Source organism: Thermobia domestica, chromosome 3 (assembly GCF_964235325.1).
Source record: "Thermobia domestica chromosome 3, izTheDome1.hap1.1, whole genome shotgun sequence".
Taxonomy (NCBI): domain Eukaryota; kingdom Metazoa; phylum Arthropoda; class Insecta; order Zygentoma; family Lepismatidae; genus Thermobia; species Thermobia domestica.
The window spans coordinates 78,028,603-78,055,895 of NC_137456.1; the positions used below are offsets into that span (position 1 = coordinate 78,028,603).

The 27,293-nt window shown below is 34.1% G+C and overlaps 2 protein-coding genes across 2 annotated transcripts in view; one reads left to right on the plus strand and one right to left on the minus strand.

The window, feature by feature from the left end:
* Positions 1 to 27,293, plus strand: part of LOC145680535 (putative inorganic phosphate cotransporter) — a 156,749-nt gene that overhangs the window by 9,371 nt on the left and 120,085 nt on the right. The gene's annotated exons all lie outside the window — the stretch shown is intronic.
* DCTN5-p25 (Dynactin 5, p25 subunit) lies at positions 514 to 27,135 on the minus strand. Its single transcript, XM_081751153.1, has 4 exons — positions 26,977 to 27,135; positions 22,772 to 22,959; positions 5,788 to 5,899; positions 514 to 909 (listed from the first exon to the last, which is right to left on the minus strand). The coding sequence occupies exons 1-4, from the start codon at positions 27,022 to 27,024 to the stop codon at positions 703 to 705; spliced, it is 555 nt and encodes a 184-aa protein (XP_081607279.1). The 5' UTR covers positions 27,025 to 27,135; the 3' UTR covers positions 514 to 702.

The following is a 27,293-nucleotide window of genomic DNA, read 5'->3' on the forward strand; positions in this document are numbered from 1 at the left end:
CAATAAGGATGGCAAGTAGAGTAAACAGAAAAATCTTCATGCTATTCTGAGACTATGGGTTTCATGACCTGGACTGACCCCCTACTTTTTCATATCCATTTTTACCCCTAGTTTAATTAAAAACTGTGAAAAGGTAAGATATATAAAGTAGATAGATCACATCGAGCTGACAAAATAAAACACTTATAAATCAATTCTCATGCGTTTTTTTTAGGGGAAATCGAACTTTTTATGGCGCTAAAACGTATGTCGTTTGTTGCCAACAACATTAATTATTTTTATTTTGCTGGAAGAAATTGATATGCAACAAATTACACTGTTAACTAACAGATTTTACTACTGTCGTTTGTCTTTAGCTAACGGTATCATACATACTCCTTTACGCACATACTACTCGTAATAACTCCTATTTAAGTTTTTTTCTTTCTTTCTTAACTCATTCTGTATTTCAGTAAATCTGAAAGTTATTCATTTCAAGTTATAGGTATAGGAAAAACAGAAGAAAAACTTCACTACAAATAAAGCTGATACTTTAATATTACCATAAAAAAGCATTAAATATAATTAAAGCTTATATTAATATATATAAAAACAAAATTTTATCACAATAACCATCCATTTCTAACTTAACAAAGTGCACTTGTCCCGGTTATCTTGTGCCACATCTCTGTCCACATATATATTCCAATACACTTCTAGAATTCACTTTGAATGGTCTCTCGATGGAATGAAATGCTGATAATAGCTTTTCGTGAAATCTATCATTAAATCCTGCGTACATTCTGGCAATTCACCTGTACATAAACCAGGAGAATCTCTGTACTGGGTGAACGTTGGAACAACTGTTTCAGGAGGCAACACTGTATTATCTGCTATCATACAACAATCTTTTAATACGCATCTTCGACCCTGTAAGAAATCAAAAGAAAATTTAGTTTTCAGCAGACACAAATACAACGAAATTGCCTAATCATTATTATCATTACTATCTACGGAATTTAAAAATTGCGCAGATCATCGTTATTGAGATATCCTTTCACGTCCATAACTTGACTTCGTTGTTGTGGAATCCGCAATTTAGAGTATACATACAGAAATAAATATAGATTACTTGTTACTCTTTAGGTTGGTCACCTGTGAGTCTTTGGTACACGTTGTCTCGGCATCACTTCCCGGTGGGAGTGAAAAAATAACAATCATACACTTTCATCAATCATTAACCTCCTTTAGCTTGGGGTATTAAACTATAAAAATTAATTTCATTTGTCAGATGCGTATCTGGGAACTCGGTTCCATTAAAAACTAATAAAATTTTAAAATCTTCATAAATAAGTACAATGATAATAATAATAATAATAAATTCATATTTACTTCTGTATAACGGTCACTTCATGACGACGAGTGTGACATTCAGACTAGTGGACGATACCTTTCAATTTGCTTTCTGGTTATATTTATGTACATGAATTCGATTTCTTTTTTCCACAAATGGAGAGAATGGTTTCTAATATATATATAAGAAATTGTGACGAGTGTGACTTTTGTGTGACATGACTTAGTAAGTTATTGCACGATCACTGGAAATTTGTGTGAATTAAGCTGCGTAACTGTTCCAAATTTATTTTATTTTCAAACAGTAAGCGTTATTCTACATTAAAAGTATAACATTTGGAAAATATTTGACATAAATAGTGAAAGAAAAAACTGTGACGGCTGTGACAGATATGACTGGATGCACATGATAATTCCACTGAGCTAAAACAATACGAAATACGTGGTAAGTTTCTGTATTACATGGCTAAGGTTACATACACGTTATGATAAATTAGCCCAAACAAAGAAGTCACCCCTCCCCACATATTTTAAAATCTGAAACTGTCCAGGGTTATTGATAATTTCCTAACAACATCAAAGCTTTCAAACAAAATGTCCAAATCCCGCGTGGATGCATGTAATTCAAGTGTAACTCAGAACTTGTCCTTTGGAGCTGTTTGCAGCCTCGACTGATAGTGATACTAACAAGAAACCTCCAACTGAAATAACTTCGAACGTTGCTTGAGGTTTTACACAAACGGTATCCATCACATTGGTGAAAATTCTTTGATCTTGACTTCTTCTAACGTTGGTCGTACTATTCTCCGCACCAGAAGATAACTTTCGTTGGATATTTCAACGCGATATTTTGAGAGTAACATGGATATAGGAACTTGTTTTTCCACTTACGTTGTTACATTGGTTTGTAATCATAAATTTCTTCAGCACATACAGTTTTCCTATTTCTGAGAGCTGTTTACACAATGATAGAAGTCACGAGCAGAACTGATAATTACACACCTAGCTTTGAGACCATGATTTCCGTTCATACATACATTCACGTTCAAAATGACTGTCGCATGTCTATAAATATTGTCGTACGAATATAATTTGACAACGATTTGTCCAGGTATTTCTTATAATGTTAGTATGTGTATAATGGGCAAAGACATGTATGTGGTAAATTTCATGTGAAAAGAGCAGTAAATAAGAACAATATAGCCCCCCCCCCCCCAAAAAAAAAAAATCTTGTCCACTTAGCAACATTTTGTTTTACTCATTCTAATTTTCGTATTTATAATTCTTTTCCTATGAAATTTACCACAAATATACACTTCCTGATTATACATATAGTAACAGTATTAAAGGTACCCTGCAAAATCATTATCAAATTATATTCCCATAACAAGACAGTTATAGATATGTGACAATCATTTTGGACATGACTGTACATGCGCCAATTCCCTGTACTGTCATTTACCATGAGAGATGTCGAAGAAATTTCACTTATTTTTTATACTAGCCCTTTTCGAAGTAACAAAGATTATGAAAATTGTGCCGCTTTTTAAATAATGACCCACTCTGCTGTCAGAGAAAATCTCATTTTTCACTACCTTAAAAAACTCATCTTTTCGTTTCTGTATAATAATCATCAGGAACACTCAAACATCGCTTTTGTCGTGAATTTAGCCGTCACTTATCATAACTATTAGTGTGCCTTGCAACCATGCAAAATACATATTGATGATTCCAATGATCGAATGAAATCTTGTCCTGAAATATTGTACTGAAGCATTCTGCAAAGTCGATCTGCAGAATACATTCGTTTGGCCCGACATTGATTTTTCTTTTTTTCAAATAGCGGGACTGAACGTTTCTAATAAAGTTGTCAATTCTAGTTGGGTTTTAAAATGGGTTTACAATGCCCTCGAGTGATCCATCGGCTACAATTACTTTATGGAAATCATCTATCTGTCCACTATTTCGACGTCACACAATTACCTGTATCAACATTCCCAAATAGGAAATCAAAATCAGTATCATAATCAAAACAAGAGATCTGTTACGCACTTCTCGTTATTTATATCGAATGGGAAATCTGCAACCAAGTTCTTCAAGCTTTAATAAGAATAACAAAGTTTCGTGCTACTTACAAACACAAACGATATGCAGCATGTGTGTGACAGGCACGGAGTATTTTAGACGGAATTCAAAGAATTTGGACTTTATTATGAAAACGGAATATTATTAGTGTTTTTCTTATATTATTCTTAGACGGTTCAGACTACAAAATTAATAGGAAACACTCTTCAACTAATAGCCTTTTCATTTCAGTAGCCTTTCGCTTGCACTGCATTTCTGTGATATTCTGTAGCAAACTGCGATGCGATACCGTTTAAATAATATATACAAACTGATATATTTTAACAAAAAACATATGCGAAGTGAGCAATACTTAACTAAAAGTAGAATTCTATGACTATCTGGTAATGTCTGTAACGCATGTGCGTTCTGAGAAAAGCATAAATATTATGATTTAATTTTTGAGTTTAGCGCCCCTTTCAGCAGCGAGGCTATATGAGACATGGACATACGGCTTAATGTGGGATCAGACCCATGAGCTTCTGCCGAGAACCGAATCTAGGACTCTCACGCCAAAAACGCATACGCTAACAGCTTATCCACGAGGGAGCTCATATACATACTATGAAATAGTAAATAACGGAACTGCGTTCGAACTATATTTACTGACTTACTGAACTGTATATAGCAGGAACTGTTGCATATCGTAAGGAAATAAGACATTAAAGAACCAATCAAGAATGCTTACTGAAATTGAAATAACTACAATTTCTGTATCAGTGTGTAAAGACACATTCCATTTTTGGACTTATTCTCAAACCCCAATCGCACCATATTGAAAAATACGGTAAGCTAAAGCAAAGGAAAAACACAATGTTCTACAAAGCACTAAGCCAAATTTGGTCTAGTGGCTACCGTGAGCACATTTGGTGCATAAGGTTCCGAGATTTCTGGTACGAGAGGACTTAAAGTTTTACGGTGATTTGGATTCCAGTTTAAACTGTAGGACTCATATAACATCAGTGGCGTAAAGAGACACTAACAAACAAACTAATAACGTTCCATCCAATGAATAAAACATTTAATCATCTCAGGTCATCACACTGTTTTTGCCTGTTCAGCTACAGAAATCCTCAGTAGCATTTAAATCAATCAACCAACTAACTAAATACGATTCTCTGGTAGCATACAAAAAGATCGTATTTCTATTTACTTGGGTAGAATCCGTTATGAAATGGAGCAATAAAAGAGTTTACGTCTACAAAAGTAATTATCATTTTATATAGTCATAAAAATAATAATGACACACCATTCAGCTGTAAACAACACCTAAAAAATTCCCCCACTGTATTCTAGAAGACACTATATTGCCGAAATTTTATTTTACTTTTTGCTTTACGGTTATTTACACACAAGAAAAGAAGGGCCTAATTTTATCTGGAATAATTCAAAAAAGAAAGTAAAATAATTTTAATAAGTTAGTTTTTAAATGATGCATATTCAATTTAAATTGAAGATTCTGACCTATTGTGTATTCCTCCCCCCCTCTCCCCTAAATTAATTTCAATGACGGTTTCATCAGCACCAGCCAACTACTTCAAACTGATGAATTTTCACGCCTGTAAGCTCTTATCCTATTCTCAAATTTACTATAGACTATGCAGTGTTGTTATCACTACGAATACTATATAAGAACAGGAAATTATTAATATATATAGATATGTATATTGCTATGCACTTGTTATTACGCTATATTTAACAAGACTTCATTATCGGTATATTATTTGTCAGAGTTGCCAGATCAAATATCACTAACTGCTGTTGTAAAATTGTTAATTCCTTCCTCTGCTGGTAGTAGCTTCTTATAATGTTATATTTTTTTATTCCTTTGTAATTAAATTTTATTTTTAAGAATTCTGAATTTAAAATTCTTATTCCCCAATGCATATTAGTAAAGTTGTTGATTATACTACCCCACTGTTTATTTAAACTGCCCTTGCATAAATTTAACCCTGGACCCTAGTTGTGATCAAATACGATTCATACAATTTTCTTTCCAAAACAAAGTAGTCTTTGTGGAACTTTTACATCTTAAATTCTATGTTATGACATATTCAAGTATTTTGATAATCCACATTTGGTGTTACATTTTTCCTTTCTTTTTTAAGTGTCTGACATGTTCCTTATTTTGGTATCTATATTCGTTTACATCATGGCTGGAACTGATCAAAAAAGCGGACGCAACAAGTAAACTTCTTCACACTACTACTTGAAAACTATACAATATGTCATATTATTCGAACTTTACGACAGTGAAATAATTAAGGTGGAAAAAGATAAGTTACGTATGAAACGACTTCTTATCAATTTTTATCATAAAGGAATACTCACTATGACGCAATTTTTTCCAATGTACACGTAAGATCCTACAACAGCAGCGTTAATAACAGATCCTTCTCCAATGAAAACATGATCACCAATGTGAAGAGGGAAAAAAGCAACGCTGAAAAAAAGGTACAATTAAAAAAAAAAAAAATTGTTACTACAAAATTATAAGTTTTGAGCTCGACTCTATACATCTATTTCAAATTTTGTATCTTTTGTACACATAGGTGAATTAAAGGAATCTAGAAGCGGAAATATAAAATGAATTATTTACCAGAAAATAGGAGAAAACATAGTCACACACACAAAAAAAGTATAGTGTATGTTCTTTCGCTAAACACTTCATCACACTGCGACTGGAATAAATACGAGGAAAATAACGGAACACTAAGCTGCAGTAAAGCAACTGTGAAACGTTAAGGTGGACGGTGTCATCTTGGAATGCGGGGTCACGCGACAGTATAGTCAGACTGAAGGTAGAGAAAGTTCAATGGCTGAAGACACCTAATTAGGACGGACCGGTCAGTGAGAATGCTTAAGAAAGAATAAATAAATAACCAGAAAAATATCAATTAAAGAAGAAATAACAAAAACTAAACAATTAGCAATGTCACGTGTTACTCCGTGAAAGTGTTTGGTTTCTATGACATAATTTCTCAATATTGGAACCTGTAGTATATTTCTACCACTTTCGGTTTTAGTATAGAGATTAAAGTGATATATTCTAGGCAAGCTTAATTGATTGCAGAAAACCGCTTCTCGCTATCTATGACCGTTTTCATTCTATAGCCATCAATGTTAAAACTGAAAAAGGTTGATTTCTATATTTTCTGGCTTGAACATCACCTCTAACAACGAATTTTATTCTTAACTTTTGACCGTCTACATTATGGGGAAGATCAATGGTGTTCCATCAAGTAGTAGTTGTTGAGAGTCTTTATATCTCCCGAACAAGCAGGATACATATAGGTAAAAGAATTTTGGTAAACCAAGGTCCTTAAAAATAATGATAAATTTTCATTAGAAAAATCAAAGCTACACTGGTAGATGGGCATGTGTAATGAACGGAAGAAGAACCCTTACCAAAGAAGAACCTTTCTACACGCGAAAATTACAGGAAACTGACCACGGAAAAGATGAAGAAACAAGTGGCAAACGACGTACGAAAGAATATTAAAGAAAGGGAATAAGATGGGAAGAAGTCCAGGATAATGTCCAGAATAGTGGACTGAAGAAAGCAATTGGAAGATGTTCCCAGGCCTAATAGGATGTTGTAATAAAGATGTAGTTACTTAGTTTGTCCATCTTGAGCATCAAAGTTATATGAGAGTGGGTCTACACTTTTAAGGTAGAATACAAACTATAGTGACATATTCAAATTTCAGTGCTCTCCCACCACAGAATAAGGAATTTATGGCGCTGGTAATGATGACGTGAAAACAAATTGGTGTAATCGCAAAAACTAATTACTGGACTGACACGAAACCAACTTGTAATTTTATTCTTTTCTTTACTACTACTACTACTACTACTACTAATATATATATATATATATATATATATATATATATAATAAATGAAGTGAAATGAAATCTTTAAGTCCTACAGTTATGCCTGCTGGGATAAAGGAGACGGTACTAATAAAAAAAAAATGTCTGTCATCAGCTTTTCACATAGGAGTGACCTAGAACCTCCAAATTTGGTATACGGATAATCTTCACCAAATTTAATCCTATACGAAGCCCTTTTCTATAATTTCGGCACGGGGGAATTATGGGGAGTCAAAATATATGCATAAAGAACGATGGTAAGTACACCGGACACAGGATATTAGCGTCTAGTTCATAGTTTCCAGGGTCACTGAGATGAAAAATAACACTCCCGACGCCACTCAAGTTCAACTTTAACCTCCACCGTTATGAGATGTTGGGAAGAAGAATTGGTGTGAAAATTACATGTTAAAAATTACGAATATTAGTATCAAATCCATAGTTTTCGGGATCGCTGAGCTGAATAGTAACACTCCCGACGCCGTTCAAGTCAAATTTCAGCACTCATCGTTATGGAAGGTTAGGGGCATGAAAAATAACATGTCCAAAATGATCGATAATAGTGTCAAATTCATAGTTTTCTTCCTTATTTATTTATTTCACTGATTTCTTTACCTTTTGCTTACACCTTATTCTCCGTATTGGAAGGATGGGAATTTCAGCTAGTTTACAAATATTTTAAATGCCGCAACTAAGATTTAAATATGAAAACGAAAATAAGTATGGAGATGCGAAGTTAGGATGCACTATAACTTGGAAAAGTTAAGAAAATTCATATTAAAATTCCTAAAATAATTGATAACATGAAAGTATTAGCGGGAAGTTCATTAGCAAATAGAGAACAAAATTATTAAATGTTAACTTGAGTTTTAAGGAAGTAAATGATGAGACGGTTATAAATTAAAGGTGAACACACAACAAAGATCTCCTTTTTAAAAAAAATCAACGACGATCGACTTCTTTTCGCAGCAGACAAACTTACCTCATTGGTAATAACAATGCTTTATATCCTATCACAAAATTATCCTATACTAGTTACTAAAATTTGCTCTTTGATACACAATTCAAAACTAAAAACCTTATCTTGTACTCCCTACTGCTATTATTATCTAGGACTTCATTACGCTATATTTCACTTCTCTTTGGAACCATGTTTACGTGCACGCATGATGTGACCCGGAATCTCTTATACTTACGTTAGATAATAGTTTTATCTCCCAATACCTTACAAAAGGAAAAATAGATCCCAACTGCATGGAGTACTGTGCGTTTCCTTTTTGTGTGAGACTCTTAATCTTTAAGTTTTACGTCCCACGACTATGCCGGTTAGGCTAAAGGAGACGGTGATGACGACAAATGAGTGAAATGGTGGAATAAAGAAAGTAGGAGGAAACAGGAGAACCCCGAGAAAACCCACGAGCACGGGGTTTGTCCAACGCAAAGTCTACACGGCGCGGGCTGGCATCGAACCAGGGACCCCGCGCACCGGAGGCGAACGCTGTACCACTGAGACACCGTGCCCCCGTCTGAGACTCACGTACATATGTATACTTGAGCACTTTTACTATTTTTAGATATTAATCCCTTCCTTATGTAACTTTTATTAGTTTGCGTAGAAATGATTTTCAGTAGTTACTACTGCGTCAGCACAATTCATCCAAGTATCATGGTTCCTACGTCTTTCTCTTCAGAATAAACTGACTTTTAAATGATACCATACTTATGTGCTCATGACTGCGGGCAAATTAGAATTGGGAATAATTCGAAAAGTTTCCTTCCAAAGAAAATTCGACTTCAGAATTTTGCGCCCTCTGGAGCGCCCCGGGTACAGGTACTCGAATATAATATACTTCGAGAAGTACTATAGTCTATACGTAATGCCTGTACTATGTTTCATTACAATATTTAGAATAATTACGAGAAAATATCATTTTTCAATCCTGTTTGACAGTACCATTTTTCATCTTTTTCGACCAGGATATTATGACTAAAAAAGGTAGTAGTTTTGTAAATAACATATATATGTTTTACTTCGGAAAAATGTATTATTCCGTTCAACTGAGGTAAACTCAGTAGGATACATTCGTGGGCGTAATATTACGCTCAACACAAAATAGGCTAGAGTGACCGACGACGAAATATTACGCCGACCACAGGAAAGGGGTTATAATTTATCTTGTGAAAGGAATTAAGCATTTTTTTTTTTTTTTTTTTTTTTTTTGCTTGCTTAATTTTTCTCATTGTATGTTAGTCACACTAAAAGTAGTTTTTTTTCTCTCTCTCTACATTTAGAACAAGTCTTTCAAGTATGATTTCTGGACTGACGTTGAAGATTCATGCTGCCATATCCATTCTCATGTATGTAACCTGTGGGAAAAAATCATTATATTCTAAGCTTGTACAACCATATGTGTAAAATAAATATATAAAATAAATAAGTAAATATGTGTAAAATATTGTTTTCTTAACTAATCATTATGTCGTCCAACCGATGACCTGATGATAAAGATTACCGCTATTTAAACTGTTACGGTCTGTCTGTTCTATGGAAGAATGATTCAAAAATACTTTTTTCTGCAATTTTTTAACACGAGTGTAGAACTCTAACTTCATGTCATGTTTCATCGAGATGTTTAGACAGTCCAGATATGACGCTTTTCACTTCTTGCGTCTATTTACGTTCTTAGATCCTCATTTTGATGTTTCTTTTTGTCATCCCTATATGATGTGCATCGCAAATGCAATAGGCTGCGTAGACCTTGCCGAAGATAACTTATATCTGTAGTAATTTTTGTAAACCGAAAGTAAATCTTCAAAACTTGTCCTAGATTTGACCGAAAATTTAATGCCAATTATTCTCTATTTTACTTATTCTTTCGGAAATTCTCGACCAAAGGCTAAGGATATCCACTTGTAGTGGCGGACATACCATTAGGCACACTATGCACGTGCCTAGGGGCGCAGCTTTTGAGGGGCGGCAGCCGGAAGGAAGTTTTTTTACCGGTAAATTATAGGAACATTGATATTTACAGCTGATCAATGTGACCCTCATTTTAATATCATTAGGAGGGTTTATTTTTTAAAATTCATTAATGAAACATTCCGTGCTAGCCTTTAATATAATAGTCTACAGCATAGCCTTCTATATAGTTCCTAGCCACGAAGTGAATAAGGCAACGTCGCGTTTTGTGACGTGGATCGATGTGAATGGTGTGACAGTGATTATGACACTTCGTTTAAACGCTTGCAGAAGAAAAAATGTCCTCCAGATGACGAGAGTGGTGATAAAGTAATCCATACAGGGAGAGAAAAGTTTAAAATGGAAACCTTTTATTGACAGAATTAAAAGTAAACTACTAAAAAAGAAAAGAAGCATATTCTACAGTGGCTGAAAGATTTTCAGTCTTTTCTGACCTTTCAAACACAACCATCAGTACTTTTAGAACATGCAGCAAAACTGCAAAATCTTTAGGATACTGATCTAGAGTCATTATTTGGAAGTTAATGCACGCAATTTTTAAAATTGATGAAGTGCCATAATATCAAATGCACACGTCTTTCTATAAACAAGTTCCTCAAAGAAGAAAACTTGCAGGACATATTTCCTATGTAAATATAGCTCTGAGAATGTAATTGTGTACTGCGGTTAGCACCTGTTCCGCAGAAAGATCATTTTGGTCATTAAAGAGGATTAAGTCATATCTACGTTTTACCCTAAAAGAAAAAGGAATGCAATTTTTAACATTGAAGCCGAGGTCCTTAATGGCGAAGAGTTTGGATTTGAACATCAATAGAAGAATTTTCTGTTATGAAAGCAAGGCGTAAACGTTTAATGCAAGAATAAATTTTTATAATACTTTAACAGTTTTGTTTCGGTAGTAAAACTATTAAACAATACCATATGTTTCACATACGAAGAATATTAATGATATTTTTTTTACATTATTTTTATCACTATAAACTAATATATCAAAAAAGTAAAATATAAGTTTAAGTGGATTTCTCCTGCTTGTGTTAAAAAAAAGTATTACTTCTTAAATGCAATAAATAAAACTTACACATAGCTGTCTTATTTTGAATCTTCTTCACCAACGATGAGCAAGTGAAGGTATGAATATTTTCATAATATATCACGTTAAAATATAGTGAGTAATATAGACTGAGCAAATTTTAATCAAATTTTGCCAAGAACGGTATTGCGTCAAGCGATTAATTTATTCATATTCACTCTCGTCTAAATGGCAAAATATTTTTTATCTCAAAACGTCATATTAATAAAAATTCAAAACAATTCATTTCACTATGCCTTTCTTGGACAAAGGCATGAATGAAAGCGTGCCAATGACAGAAAATTAAAACTCGCCTATTACGCAGAGACGTCTCCTATATTCGCGAAACACAGAGGCGGCCGGCCGAATCGTGCCTAGGGGTGGCGCCATAGGTAAGTCCGCCACTGTCTACTTGAATACCTTTTTAATTTTGTTTGCCAATCTAGTATGGTATTCCCAAGCTGCTTTTTCCATTTTGCAACAGTGTAATTATCGAACTCATTTTTATTACGCACACTGAATAATTTGTCTTTAATTTTCCAAGTCTGTTTCGTTAGTGAATATTGAAAAATGCCGATGCTATTCGTTTCCTGTAATATGATGTGCAAAATTTATTGTTGAGACATTGTAGGTGGATGTCCAAGAAATTAAGACTTCTTCAACTGTAAACTTTGTTTTCGTAAATGTTGTTAAATTCTTATATTAGCTTCGAAAGTGTGTTTTCTTCTCTGAAAATTGTTAAACAATCATCGATATACCGGAGTATCTGTATTTGTCTCTCTTTAAAATTAGGGATTCAAAATGGTCGATTATGTTGGCTATTAAGAGGCAGAATGGCTTTCCCATAGCTAGGCTTTCGTTTTGTTTGGATATATTGTCCTCAAACTGAAAATAATTATTGTCCAAACAGCATTTCAATATTTTGGTAATCTCGTATATTACCAAATCTGAATCCTTGTTCTCTCTAAGCGTTTGGCTCTATCGTTATCGAACTGTGCATTTTGTTACACCTACGGAAGTTAATTTTAATTTATTCGCGATTACCATCGATTGTACTTCAGGAAGAATTTCTAACCATTTTTTAATGGAATATTTAAATTTGGAAATAAAACTCGTCATTCATTTAGCGATTCCATACGTGAGTGAATTTCTGCCGGAGATTGTAGTTTTTAAAGGCGGGCTTGCTTTATGAATTTTTGGCAAACAAAATATAAAGAGCATCTATTTTTAGCATTCTGGATGTGGAGGTATCAATAATCCACAGGATTCTTCCAATATCGTGTTAACTTTGTTAATGACCTCAAAATTCGTGTTTAACTTCGCTGAAGGAATCAGTATTAACTTTGGAAATGAAGTTTTTGTCTATATTTTCTCTTATCCACAATGGTGAACTCGTTGCCCTCTACTAACAGTTGCATCGACTGTCAATGATGACTGTTTAATAATTTACAGAGAAGAAAACAATTTCGGAGTTAAAATAGGAATTTAACATTCACGAAAACAAAATTCACAATTGCAAAAAAAGAAGAAGAAAAGAAAGAAAGAAAGAGAAAACTAAATTTCCTAGACATCCACACGCAACGTCTTAACAACAAATTCTGCACTTCAGTTTACAGGAAACGAATAATACTGAACTTTTTCGTGCACAAAGATTTGGCATATTTCCACTTTATTAAAGTTAACATTTGGAAAATTTTCTTTTTATGTGTGTTTCAATATCCCACTAATGAAAATAACTTAGAAAATCAAAGACAGTAATTATTCAGATTGGGTAGAAAAAAATGGATTCGATCATCACATTCTAGCAAAAGATAAAGCAGCTTGGGAATACCACACTAGACCAAAAACAAAATAAAAAGGAATACAAGTGGGTTTTCTTACCATTTTGGCTAAGAATTTCCGAGAGAATGAGAAAAATAGAGAATAATTTTTCCATTATATTTTCGTCAATTGAGGAACAAGACTTGAAAATTTGCTTTCGCTTACAAAAATTCCTGCAACGACCAGTTGTTTTCGGCAGGGATCTACACAGCCTATTGCATTTGCGATGAATATTACCTAGGCATGACAAAAAGACCAAAGAAGTGAAGAGTTTCACATCTGACTGTCTAAATATCTTCAAGAAACAGGTCATGAAATTAGAGTTGAAGTTCTACATTCGTGTTCAAAAATTTCAGAAAGAAATGTTCTTCTATTAGAACAAAAGGACTGAACTCAATCTCGATAGTGGTAATCTTGAACATCGGTGGGACGACATAATAACTAGTTAAGAAAACAATAAGTTAAGTAGATATTTATTTTTAAACATACACTGCAACAAGCTTAGAATATAACGATTTTCTCACACAGGTTACATACATCGAAATGGATATGACACCAATAACCTTCAATATCAGTATGGAAGTGGTGGAGAACAGGAACTTCAATTAGTTTAACCAACACACAATGAGACAAAATTAAACAAGCGAAAAGGTAACGTTGTTTAATTTTTATCACAACATAAATTATTTAATTTGTAAAAACAGTGAAACTGTTCACGTCTACACGAGTCTCAAACATAAAGAAAATTCACATTTCTCTTTGCAGTTTTCTGAGTGCACTGTCAAGGCATGTGATATTTTAATCCACAATCACAACATTACCAAAGAAGTTTAAGTTAATGGAAAAGGTCGGACACAAATTAATTTTGAGAAAAAGTTCAGTTCGTAAAAATGTTTGGACACTAAAATTTGTGTTCGTATTTACGCAAATCTAATGCGCAAATTTTGTGTTCAGATGTTGTATCTGGAACTATGGTGCACATCAGAATCGACAGCGTATTATGAGCAGCACTCAAATAAAAAGCGAACATCCTTCATAAAGCCCATTCCTCGCACATTCGCCTGTTGTTACTTATATATATTACTATCTCTCAGGAGCAGAAATGCATAGTGATAACTCAGAGGTATACACAGTTGTGCGTTTATTGCTCTACAGGTGGGAGTGGCGAAAAGTGCGCTCGTCCAGAATTAGAAATAGTGGGAAGCAAAGAAGAGCAGAGAGGTGTAGTTCGTTTTTTGGTGGCGGAGCTGGTGGAGGTGTTGGAACACGCGAACCTCGTCGATGCATATCTGCGGTGTATGGTGAACTTGCATGTCAGTGACAAGTGTCCAGGAGTGGCATACCAAATTCCGAGAAGGACGCACGTTACTGCAAGACGATTCGCGCCTAGAACACGTCCATCGAGCCCTTACCCCTGATGTGATTGCGCGGATTGATGGTCTTATCCGGGAAAACCGATGAATCACAGAGGAAGAAATTCGTGTTCAAGTCGGAATTAGCCATGGCTCCGTGCATGCCATTATCAAAAAATATCTGTAGTTCCAAAAAAATTACGCTAAGTGGGTTCCGCTTCAACTGACGGAGGGACACAAAACTGACAGAATGGCTTCATATCTGATCCATCTGCAGCGGTACCACAAGGAAGAGTATGCGTTTCTGTCACAGATGACCATTTTGAGCGTGTGAGCAAAAGGCAAAGCCAATAGCAACAATGGAAACACCCCAATTATCCCTCGCCAAAGAAATCCAAAGCTGTTCACACAAGTTCCGATAAAGTCATGATAACTTTCTTCGATTGCAGGGACCCTCTGCTTGTTGACTACCTCGAGCGTGAGCCACAATAAATGCGAAGCGCTTACAAAGACTCTCTGCAGAAACTGAGACGCGCAATAAAGTCAAAGCGCCCTAGAATGCTGTCGGACGGAATCATCCTTTTGCATATAATGCCCTTCCCATACCGCCAATCTGATGAGGGATACGCTTTAGAGCTTTGGCTAGGAAACACTTCAACATCCTCTGTACAGCCCAGATCCTTCAACTTATAATTTTCACATTTTTGGCGACTTGAAGAACGACATTCGTGGACGTCGCTTTCAGTCGAACAAGGAAGTGCAAGAGCAGGTGAGGTTGTGGACCCGTCAGCAACCTAACTCCTCCTACAAGACTGGAATCGATCGTCTCGTCTTCCAATAAGATAAATGTATTAATGCATCTGGTAAATACTTTTGAATGAAAAAAAAAAAATCCATTGGTACTTTTCGCGTGTGTTCTGTTTTCATTTGACTGCCCCTCATAGATTCAAGTGTAACTTAAATCCGTAATTCAGCAATAACTATTTAAAATTAGGTTTCTTTCATCACAATGCATTGTTGCAACTCCAGACTTTGTTTCATTTATTGTGTGGAGCGTTTAAATTAGTTGCGAAATGAATGGCAAACAGAAATGGACATCATATGCCACTAGGTTTAAAGTAAATTCTTCATATAACTATCCATTTCATGTATTTATTTCAAGGTAGTTCAATAATTTCTTAAACAATGAGTATGTCATGTAAATGAAAAATGACATTAAATCTTTCTTTCAGTTTAACTCCTACGATTATGCCCTTTTGGCTAAGGGAGACCATGATTACGGCATGTGAAGATCTTCGAATAATTGATGGAATGAGAATGTGGGAATACCCTGAGAAAACTCACGGACATAATGCTGTCTACCACAAACTTACTTGACCGGGGATCGAACAATGAACTTCATGCACCAGAAGCAAGCGCTTTACCACTAAGCTACCGTGCCCCTACTAGGTCACGTAATAACATACCACCTATAAACTCTCTGTTGTGATAGAGCTCCTTCGTGGCTAAGTGGTTAGCGTACGCGCCTTTGGCGTGGGAGATCCGGGTTCGATTCCCGGCGGGAGCTCATGTGGTTCGGATTCCACGTTAATCAGTAGGTCCAGTCTCATATAGCCTCGCTGCTTCTATCCCCATCTCTCATGTCATCTCCATAGCAACGATTTCAAAAGAAACCATAGGAAATATTAACCGTGTGTTGAATAAGGCGGACACTTCACCGAAGAAAAGAGAAATTTAAAACATTCCAGAGAAAATGAAATGTCTTTAAAATGAGATTAATGAGTATGGCCGTTAGACTAGGAAAGAAAGAAAGGAAAAGAAAGAAGAAGAAGGAAAGAAAGAGAAGAAAGAAACAGTATTTAACTTGTCCACATAAAAGAATAACCCTGAGAGAAAACATAAAAAACTCTGCAATTTAAATTATTTCACTATATCCTTTTTTCTCAACCAGTCACCGTTTCGACGATTTCTCCATCTTCTTCCGTGCTATACAGCACTAAATATATGTATACATCTAAATCATATTTAGATGAGTAATAATATGATATTACTTCATATTCTCGATTGATACTGTTTTCAGTGCATGCCTAAGCTGGGTATAGATTTTACTCTCATATATATATTCATTAATGAAATATTCTTTATCACCAAATCGGAGTAAATCCACACCATCACATCAACCTAACATACATAAATACACAAATAAATTAAAATCTTACTATCATTAGTTGCTAGGATGCATTGGTCTACAAATTATAGTAAATAAAGAAACATTTTTCCAGCTGGAAGTTTTATTTACATTTAATAATTTGACATATTCAAATAAAAAAATTATTAAACTCCGAACTAAACACATTAATATTTTTCAAAATGGAAATACCTCCGTCCACAACGGAAGTAAACAGGGAAATGGTTTTAGCAGTGTTTCACATAAAATTTGCAGTATCAAATGATTTTCAAACCAGTTAGCGGTTAAACAAAAAGTCTTTTATGGCTTTACTAGACAAAGAAAGTTTCATGAAATTTTTAAATAACATTGCGTAAAATTGCACAAAATTATAGCACAAAATTTCTGAACTTTAGTTCTCAGGGAAGTGTTCCATCGCATTAAATATGTTAAAATTTTTCCATATTCTTCCAAAATTATTGCAGAACAATGTATATATCTTTAGGCCAACTATTTGCAAAGAAGACGGTGTATTTATGAATAAAATTTAGTAAATCACAGTTCCTGTAAATTATTAATTCCTTGCCACTACTTGTTTCACTGTAATTTGGGCATACTTAAATTCAAGGTGATTCATAATCTATATATCTTCTTAGTACATTATTCCTGTCTATCCAAATTATATAGTAATTAATTTCCAAACTTTATTTTGATTCTGGCATATTGGGATATCTTCGTTAACCTGTCACTATTTGCACTTCTAGAATAAATTGACTGTGGTTTCGCACTATGGCAACTCCAAATGAATAACTGGGGAAACACTGTTCTATAAAGATGAACGCACTAAATTGACGCAAATTAAACTTTCAAGTTGGGTGTTGGGTTTTTCTTTTGGGATGGAATGATTATTAGGATTCTTCACTGATTACGAAAATTTTCATAGTTCCTGAGGATACTCTCGCCCGTACAGAGAAATCATATACAAAAATATTGACTTTACATGGCAATATCGAATATAAATGTTACTATTTTAATTTTATATCAATTGGTTTCGAATAGAGGTTAAAATTTTGTAACATAGATAATTCCAGAAAATGTCGTCAGTATACTCATCGCTGATTAAGTGAGACGGTGCAGAAAATTGAGATTGAAGTGCTAACAAGCAATTTACCAAAATTTCCTTATTTAATTGAATAGAAGTCTTAAACGTAGGTATTACGGTATGAAACAACATTTCTGATAATTACATTCAACAACAGATTCTGCTGTACAGTCTCGGTCTAATAAAAGGGTATATTAAGTTAGTTACAAAAATATTATAGTAAGAGCTTTTAAATTCGTAATAACAGAAGCTTGTATATCTATACAGTAGTATTCTAGTATGGACGATAAATATTAAACATTAAAAATAATACATAAAATAAAAAAAACTTCCACAAGTTTCCTAACCCAAGGTTTTTTTTTCAATAACAGTTTTTTTTTTTTTTACTCATCAAGGTATATTTACAAAATCAAAAAAGATAATGTTAATTGCGTACGCATGTGATTAATATTCCTCCTTATTGGTGATTAGCTAGGCCTAGCTGATGTTAAGGATACTATTTTGCTATAACTGGCAGAAATATAATCTGTGGAACCACTATGAATATCGGATTACAGGTATATTTAAAGGAGACTAATTTCTCAGCAATATGGAAACGACTTCCAAGATCCTGAACCCATTTCGGAACTAAAATCCCAGAACCTCAGTTATAAGTTCTTTTAAATGATATATATATATGTAACATGTCTGTTAGAGATGTCTCTATTATAAATATAAAAAAAATACCTACATCAAGGAATATACAAATGGCAAAGTTCGAGGAAGGAGATAAGAAAAAAAAAAATCAAAGAGCGAACATCGAATGCCTCCAAGGCGATAAAATATCAAATAACTTAAAATTTATCCTTTCCCCATTCCAAATAACGCTAGCTTCTTAGATTTTTTTTTTTTTTTTTATAATCGACGTCTTGGAGTCATCGTTGATCAGAGATACAAGAAAAAAAAAAAAAAACGAAGTAGCAAATGAAAAACCGAACAATTTTAGGTCGTCGAAGATAATAAAACTTGCAACCATTTGTTGACTTAAATCCCAAAAACATACGGTCCTCACAATACAGACCGATTATACTATCCTGAAACCCGCTAGAAGTCTGTGACCAAGCAGAGATACGAAGGAGGACCCCCTTAGTACCCATTAGAAAGTTCCCCCTTAGTACCTGCGCCTTAGTTATTCTGCCTCCGCTAGACGACCTTCAGAATTAGAATTTGCAAAAAAAAAAAAAAAAAAAAAAAAAAAAAAAAAAAAAAAAAATACATATATATATATATATATATATATATATATATATATATATGTATATAACAATCAATCTTTGTTACCACCAAAAGTCGGTTAAAAGCAAAGGAGACAATAGAAAGGAAAATTTTCAGAAAAAAAATCCCGTTCAATAAATTGTAAGTAAATAAATAATATAATCAAAAGATGAACTAAGTAAATATATTCTTTTTCTCTAAATCATCATCATTATCAATTCTTCATTCCGTCCGACATTTGACACTGGATTTGCGTTATTGTCAAAGCAGCCAAAATGTCAGCAGGCTTAAGTAAGAGATAAATTTCATGTCCGGAGGAAAGCTTGGAAATTAAATCGGATAGTTATAGTACAAGTCCATCGGTGATGTAAAATAATGTTAAACTTTCCCACTGTGAGCCCACACACATGTCCCCCCACATCATGACATCGCTCTGCCCCGAAGGAACCATGACAAATGCCATGAAGTATACAAAGAGATGAAAACTTCCTCTCACATGAAAACAAAGTAGGAAGAAAGTACTTAATTCTTATATTAAAAAAAAAAAACTATGGAACAAAAAACTGAAAAATACCGAAATAATAAAAAAATCTATAGGATGTGTTAACCTGTATTACTTTTTCCTCACCGAATCTCCCTCGTTATTAAAAAAATTGTAAATATATGTGGTATAATAACATTACTAAATAATATGCGTACGTATCAGAAAGTTTCGGAAGATATTAATACGCATCGATATTATTATACTATTCCCCTTCACTTACACACCAAATTGCGACTAAATTCCACTCAACCCAATTTTATGAATTAGCTTTTCTGAAATTATAATATTCGACGATAAGTCTGGGAGACTCCGATCGCATTTACACACTCACTTGATCTAGTGGCCTCTCATATATATATTCATTACTGGGCTTATATTTTTATATGTTGGGTTCCTATTATATTCTTAATATTCATAATCACAAATCAACATATCTATATTCTCAAGTACTAGTCAATACTACAGAAACACCAACCAATTCACAAAATAGCCCATAGACTCGATAATCCTATACTATAATATGCTTTTATAAATATATGCCACTATTTGTATTGTAATAAAGGTTATCATATGTACACAATACCACCGGGGTATTGTATACATATAATAAAATACATACATACATATATATATATATACTCCACGAAAACTCCCGTTCCATTCATCTAAACTAATATTATGTATCATTCCTACTACTTTCAGCTCTTCACATCTCACCATACTACTTCGAAAATCGCTAATTAAATTTCAGGCTTACCTTCCAATAAACAAAGTATTACAGATTTACTGCGAAAACTAACCGATACGCACACTATTCGGTAAAATATTCTGTTATTTCTATCAATAACTTCTGTTGAATATCCTTGTATTTACTATTTATTAATTTGCTCGGTATATCAACAATCAGCTTTGAATACGACGCTGCTAGCGCCACATCTACAACTATGAACGGATCCTAAACTATCCAAGCACAACGAAGCGATTTAATTACTGCAATAGTTAACTATTGAAAGTTAAATTTACGCGATAACAGATAAAATTTTTAATGACACGTTAAGCACTCTCGAATACCACTTTGTCCAAGGAAAATGAATATTCGATATACACACGACGACTCATTACCAAAATTTCCGAACACCTGGATTTCCTCACTAAATTACAGTGGTTCACATCCCTTCGCCATCACTAAATTATCCATGATGCAGTCTATGACCATCCCCACGAGACAAAGAAACATCGCACAGCGAAGAAACACGCATGGGAACTCACAGTACGAACCAGACTAAATATCTATATACGGAAATGTGAATTCAGAGTGGTTACTAACACGAGAATAACCCGGCACTAAAATTTCAATACAGAAGTGACCATGTCAACGGGCTAATCATATATATAAACAAAATAACTATAAGTCCATTATAATCACTAGTGTGTATCCCAACCAAAGCAATAATAAATATACACTACAAACTTATACACTACACATAAAAATATCATTAACCAAATAGTTATTAATCTCCGATGGATGGTGGGATTAAAATTCTTGCTATTGTTAAAAAAAAAAAAATATTATATGACGAAACCATCTTTGAATTGTTTTGAATAAATGACAAACATGCGAAAATGGGGAGAGAGAGTGGAGGTTAAGGTCCTACTATTTCATTTCATAATGTTCTGATGTTAAGAAAACAACAACACAAAACTCACCTAGGAACTGAAGGTTCCTAAGGAGGAAATGAAAACTTAGCCAGCTACATTACACCCTTTTTGGCACTCAACACCCTTTTTAGCCCCGCATGGCTACGTGTTCAACCTTCACATAAACAATACTTCGTACCATTTTGATCTTAAGTCACATAAAAAAAAATAATTATGTTTGCTTTCAGTTATACATAAATCAAACGTGAGCGAGAGTAAAAGTAAGTCAGAAGAATTTTATATTTCAACGATTAGACATGTTCAATAATTTCCAAATATGGCTGTCCTTATTCACTCAACGTAGTCTGAATTTTACGATCCCAAAACACTATTTCTGTCTATCTGTGACTTTTGATTATTCGAACATATTTGTTGTACTTACAGTTTGAAGATTTAGTTATTCATCTGACGAAAATTCAATGCCGGAAACTTTTAAAACTGAAAAATTTTGATAGCCAAAAAGTGCTTGTTAATTCCACCACGGTATATTAAGAAAAGACGCTTCTACATCTCTTCCTCCCAGCTTCTAGAAATCTGGAAGCTAAAATCTAACCAATGACATTTCTTCTATCCACCTGTGGCAGATGTTACGAAGGAAAAAAAATATCCGCTAGCATTTGCTAGTAATTATTTAACTTATATAAATTCAATAAATATAAAGGATTCTATAAATAATAATCTGTACTATTATGGTCCCAAAGAAAGAAAATGCGATGCTACAGATCTTTTACGTTTAATTATTAACTGAAATTTCGGTTTTCTTGGTAAAGCGCTGATGCTTAAGAAAGCACAAAAAAAAAAAAAATCTATATATAAAAAAAAGGAGAGTGGGGGGTATGAAAAGATTTTTTTTTCTCTAATCACTGTAAGGATGTTACAGGCTGAAAGGGACGTTAAACTCAAAATCAACTCAACTCTTTGTTGTGATATTGGTTGGTGGATTTACAATCTAGCGGTCTGTTCAGCACCGAAGTTATATAGGACATGGACCTACAGTTAAACTCGGGATATTCGAACCACATGAGCTTCTACCGGGAATTCAACCCGGGCCTACGGACCTGAAATTTGTTATGATGGTTTACGTACAAATCTGTTCTAAAGATAAATTTACCATATCATTGACGGACATTACATTCACCAAGAAACTCTTCTTGTACTACCTTACGTTTTAAATTTGGGATGCGCACTAGATTCACATAAGTACGATATATATGTCGAGTAGAACTGATAAGTGTTCACGGAATCCTTGGGGCATAATTTAGCTTTGGCAGTAAAGTATACATAATGTAAATACAATATTCCAGCTCACGTTACACTTGAAATATGTTATAATGAAGTCCTAAATGAGAACAGCAGTTGGGGATACATGATAAAATTTTTAGCTTTGTCTCTATCTTCTTAATACTAGTTGTAGTAACAGTAGCAGTAACAGTATCTAAATCACTTAACTTACCCTTTACTAAATTTCTTAAATGGTGGTCTTATCACTGCTTGTTTACTAATGATGCAATATCGACCTACACGAACATTCGCTAGATCTCCTCGAATAATAGCATCTGACTGTACAATGGTCTTCCCATTAAGAACAATATTTTGAGAACCACACAGAACAGTCTGTCGACTAACTTTATTTCCGGATGCCTACAAGAAAAATATCACAAAGCATTAAACTTGTTTATTTATATTTTACAGAGTGAAAAAAAAAAAAAAAATAGCACTATTTAATTTAAAATATATACCTACTATTTACGTACTGAAATGTTCTGAAAAACAGTAAGTGAATTACGAGAACATTACTTTTGCTTATACAAGTGGCAATAAATTCGTCGAAAATTGAAAATCATTTGTTCAACGCTAGATCATTTTCGATAAATTAACGACCTTTATCGAAGCGGTTACACCTCTTTAAACACTAATGAATGTGCTACAATACTCCAAACACATAACGGTAGATGCATTTCAGCAGTTTCTGAACCACTATTCACTAGAAATTTCATCATTATATGTTGTTCCTGCAGTAAAGTCAACTGGTCTGATTCCGTCATGAATAACAGCACAAAAAAGCATATAACAGCATGACAGTTGCATATGACGGATGTGACATTTCTATTTTCAGTTTATACGAAGAGTTGGTGAAGAAGAAGAATTATTATATTTCGTGGAGGCATGGATTATTAAAATTGAGTAAAAAGTGTGGCAAATGTAAAAAGGTATTGAAACTAAAGAAATGTAGGAACAGATATATAATTAAATGTAAACATCGTGTTGAAGGTGTGAAAAAAAAAAAGTGAGCACATAAAAGGTTAATTATTAGACTAGTTATTCAAGTCCTTTACAACAACGTAAAGATAAGTAATCACGGTGAATGTGTTAAGAAAGCAACTAACCTGACGTAACCGTTTTTTTTTTTTATAGCGACATTCTCGTTTACCCACCATCGCTGGCGAATTTCCTACCTACCGCTCAGAACCCCCGCTGCGCTCCTGTTCTGACTCGGTTAGATAGCATTCACGCATTTTAGTGTCACCTAGCACAGGTTGATTTGTGGTTTTTACACCAGGTTTTATGCTGATTTCTAAACGCCGTATTTACAAGAAAAACAGTGAGGTTCTCTTAAATTGAACGTGCACCAAGGTATTCTTGAGAAAAACTTTCTATTTCAGCTAAGTTTTGGTGGAGATTGATTATACGGATCCATAGATTTGTAAAATTTACAGAAGAAATTTGTAATAATATTTTAATAGAGTAGTGTGTAAATAATAAAAAATATGGTGTATTCTTACCTGTGAGATGCGCATGTACGTGAAAATACATAAATGAAAATGGAATCCGGTATGCACGTATTCGCTGCTAACTAGTGACAGATGGACAATTTCTAATATTTACAGAATAAATTTCCGCATTCTTCGTTTACGAGTATACCCAGCATCGCTGCGCTCAAGCGGTGTAGTGATCTAGCACCTTTTTATTTTCCACAAGACCTCTTAAAGTGAATCTGCATGGCGGAATGCAAGTGCACATCTAAAAAATATGGGTTAACTGCTGTATCACCGGCGAATTTCAGAAAATTTACCTAATGAATTGAAGAATTTATTTTGGTTTTTGAAGAAGAGTGAGTGAAGTAAAAGTAAGGAGAGGGGAATAGTTGCAGTTCAGAAAATACTTGTTATTGTCAGTTTTTTGATGTTGTAAGCGGCAATATATATAGAGGCGGAAGGGAATATTTGGCGGAGAGGTACACTTGTTATAATTTAAGTGAAAGGTAGTGAGGAAATTGTGCATAAATGACAAGATTTTGTCATATCGTGTATGAGTTTTATTGAATTATACAAAAATAAATGGTTAAGTGTCGTATCGGCGGACCAATTTTAAGAAATTTACCGGGTCAATTGGAGAATTTATTTAAATTTGTGAGAAAGAATATGTACAAGGCAAGTAAGGGGAATAGTAAAAGTTAAGAAAGTGATTGTATTTGTTGCTTGTTCTTGATGTTGTTAGCGGCACTGCATGTGGAGGCGGATGGACTATTTCGCGGAGAGGTACACTTGTTTTAACATACGGATCCAGAAATTGTAAAATATATCGTACAGAAAAAAAAAAAAAAAAAAAAAATTGGCAAGTTTTTAATTTGCCCATTTCATGTCGTGAACAGAACCCAACCAACCCCTGCCGGGCTTCTAACCCGTTCCTACTACTACTATTACTACTATTACTCCTGTTTGTACTACTACTAATACTTATACTATGGATCCGCATTAAAGTAATACTGCACCTAATGTAACGTAATCTAACGTAACTTAATGTAATCCAACAAAATATAACCGAATGCAATACATTTTTTTTTTTTTTTTTTTTTTTAGTTTTCAAAGTGGTCCGGCGATACGGCAAAAACGCCAAAATAAAGTGTGTAAATTTTGGAATTGCTTGAAAACCATGGTCTACTAAACTAGTGAACAGTTTATTGTAAATGTGGAAAATTTAAACCCTTGAAAAGAAGAGGAACATCTAACCAAATCTAATGTAGCACATTTCGGTACGTTTTTGGATGGCATTTAGTATCTATCCAAAAGCTGTGCAACATATAAGCGATACATTTTATGACATAAAAGTCATTTTCAACTATTCTGGTATATGTGTATACCCACCGGTGTTGACGCGCCTACTCCCTATGGACGCAACACCTTGGTTCCGCTCGGGCCCCCGTGCTACGCTCCTGTGCTGACTCGATTAGAGGGTTAAGTTCCAAATTTGGGCGTCTATTTCCAGCAAAATTTTTAAAATTTACAGGAAATATATGGATAATTTGATCGTTTGTATGCTTGATAATATATAAGAGTCTCGAAAAATCTGTATATTTGTTATATATAAGCGGTTATAAACATGAGACTATACAGAGCGGAGGGAACTACTTGGCGCAAAGTAACAAAACAGTTTCATTGTGGGAAAGAAACGAGCATATATGTTATCAACCTGGCGAATGTAAAGGGCAATGAAGTAACAGTTTTAACATTTGTGAAGCAATACGTTGATAACGAACAAAATCATTTAAAAGTTTGAGAAGAGCACGGATTAATGAACCTAGTAACAAATTGCAGAAAGTGTGCAAAGGAGATAACAGCGAAAAAACGTTGCGAAAGCGGACGCCCAACTTTGGAATAAATGCCCGGTTAGATAGCATTTGTGCTTTTTGGCGTTACTTCACACAAGTTGGTTTGTTTTATGCATTAGTTTTCATGCCGTATGTCCACACAGAATTTCGAACAATAACCACTACCAAGCGAGCCAGAGTCACAACCTAGTATTTCGGGGGGAAACTTAATATTCCATTCTTTTTCTTTGATTTTCTTGTGCTCCGCGATACAGCAGTAACGGCAAAATGATTGCTGAAGGTACAAAAAGTCAATGCAGAGGGGAAGAAATATATATTTCATTAATTACTGTATAGAACCATATAATCAATCTGCACGGAACTTCCTGATAACTGACACAATTTTAACCATCGAAATTCTGGATTTACTCTGCAGCACAAAGCCCCGAACTTCATTTGTATGTTTGACTAAAAACGTATTCTATATTTCGTGTCCCTAATGAGTTCGCACTTTTCTACCTTCAAGTATCAAACATGGTAATAGTATACATGAGAACGCCGTGATCTGCGTTTCTTCTATATTACCACTTCTACATGAAATACCATAAATTTTCTACGTAGTGCAATAGTAAGAAGTATCCATGTGCACAAGACATGCGATATGCGTTAAATTCCCCTCCCCCACACGCACACATAGTCATAGATAAAGTACAAGGGCACTACACATGCAGATATAAAGTACAGGTACGTTCTTTTTTATTTTCGTATCAGTCGATAAGTAAATCAAAGTCGCTTTGTTACCCCCTTGGTAAGTTCGTAGATACTCAATGAATAATCCCTAAAAGCATGAGCGTCCAGCTCCTTCGGGAACTGACGCGGCTTTACGTATACTATATCCTCAAACGTAAACAATAATGACGTGAAATTTTCATTCCAAATGTCAAAATAGTGCAAATATGTTCAGAACTAGACGTAGCAGAGATCATGATAAATTGTTAACTTTACGCTTGTTTTACTTCTAAAAATTATTAATACTACAAGATATTTATAATAAAGTTATAAATACATACTGTCTCTACATATTCCGCTTTATTATAAAATACATCCTGTAGTTCCATTTTTTACCCTTAACTTCTCAATAAAACCAAAAGTTTACATTTACAAAACTTCCTCTTCTTCTTCTTCCCATATTTACTGCCTAGCCGTTTGCTCCAGGCACGTACCTTTGAGCAGTTTAGGGTATATAAAAAATATACAGAAGAATGAAAAACAATGTAAAAATATACAGAAGAATGGATGGAAACAAAGGTTTGTATGAAAACAACGCAAAACTTACGTTTTCAATTGCAATAATTGGCACCAAAATGTAATTGTTTTTCGTATTTAT

What these genes read in the sequence shown, in the direction of transcription:
- DCTN5-p25 (XM_081751153.1), bottom strand. Translation starts at nt 27,024, where the DNA reads ATGGAACTACAGGATGTATTTTATAATAAAGCGGAATATGTAGAGACA. An exon ending in TTTAAGAAATTTAGTAAAGG is followed by an intron (nt 5,900 to 22,771) that starts GTAAGTTAAGTG and finishes CCTTTTTTTCAG; the next exon opens with CGTTGCTTTTTTCCCTCTTC. An exon ending in TTGGAAAAAATTGCGTCATA is followed by an intron (nt 910 to 5,787) that starts GTGAGTATTCCT and finishes GATTTCTTACAG; the next exon opens with GGTCGAAGATGCGTATTAAA.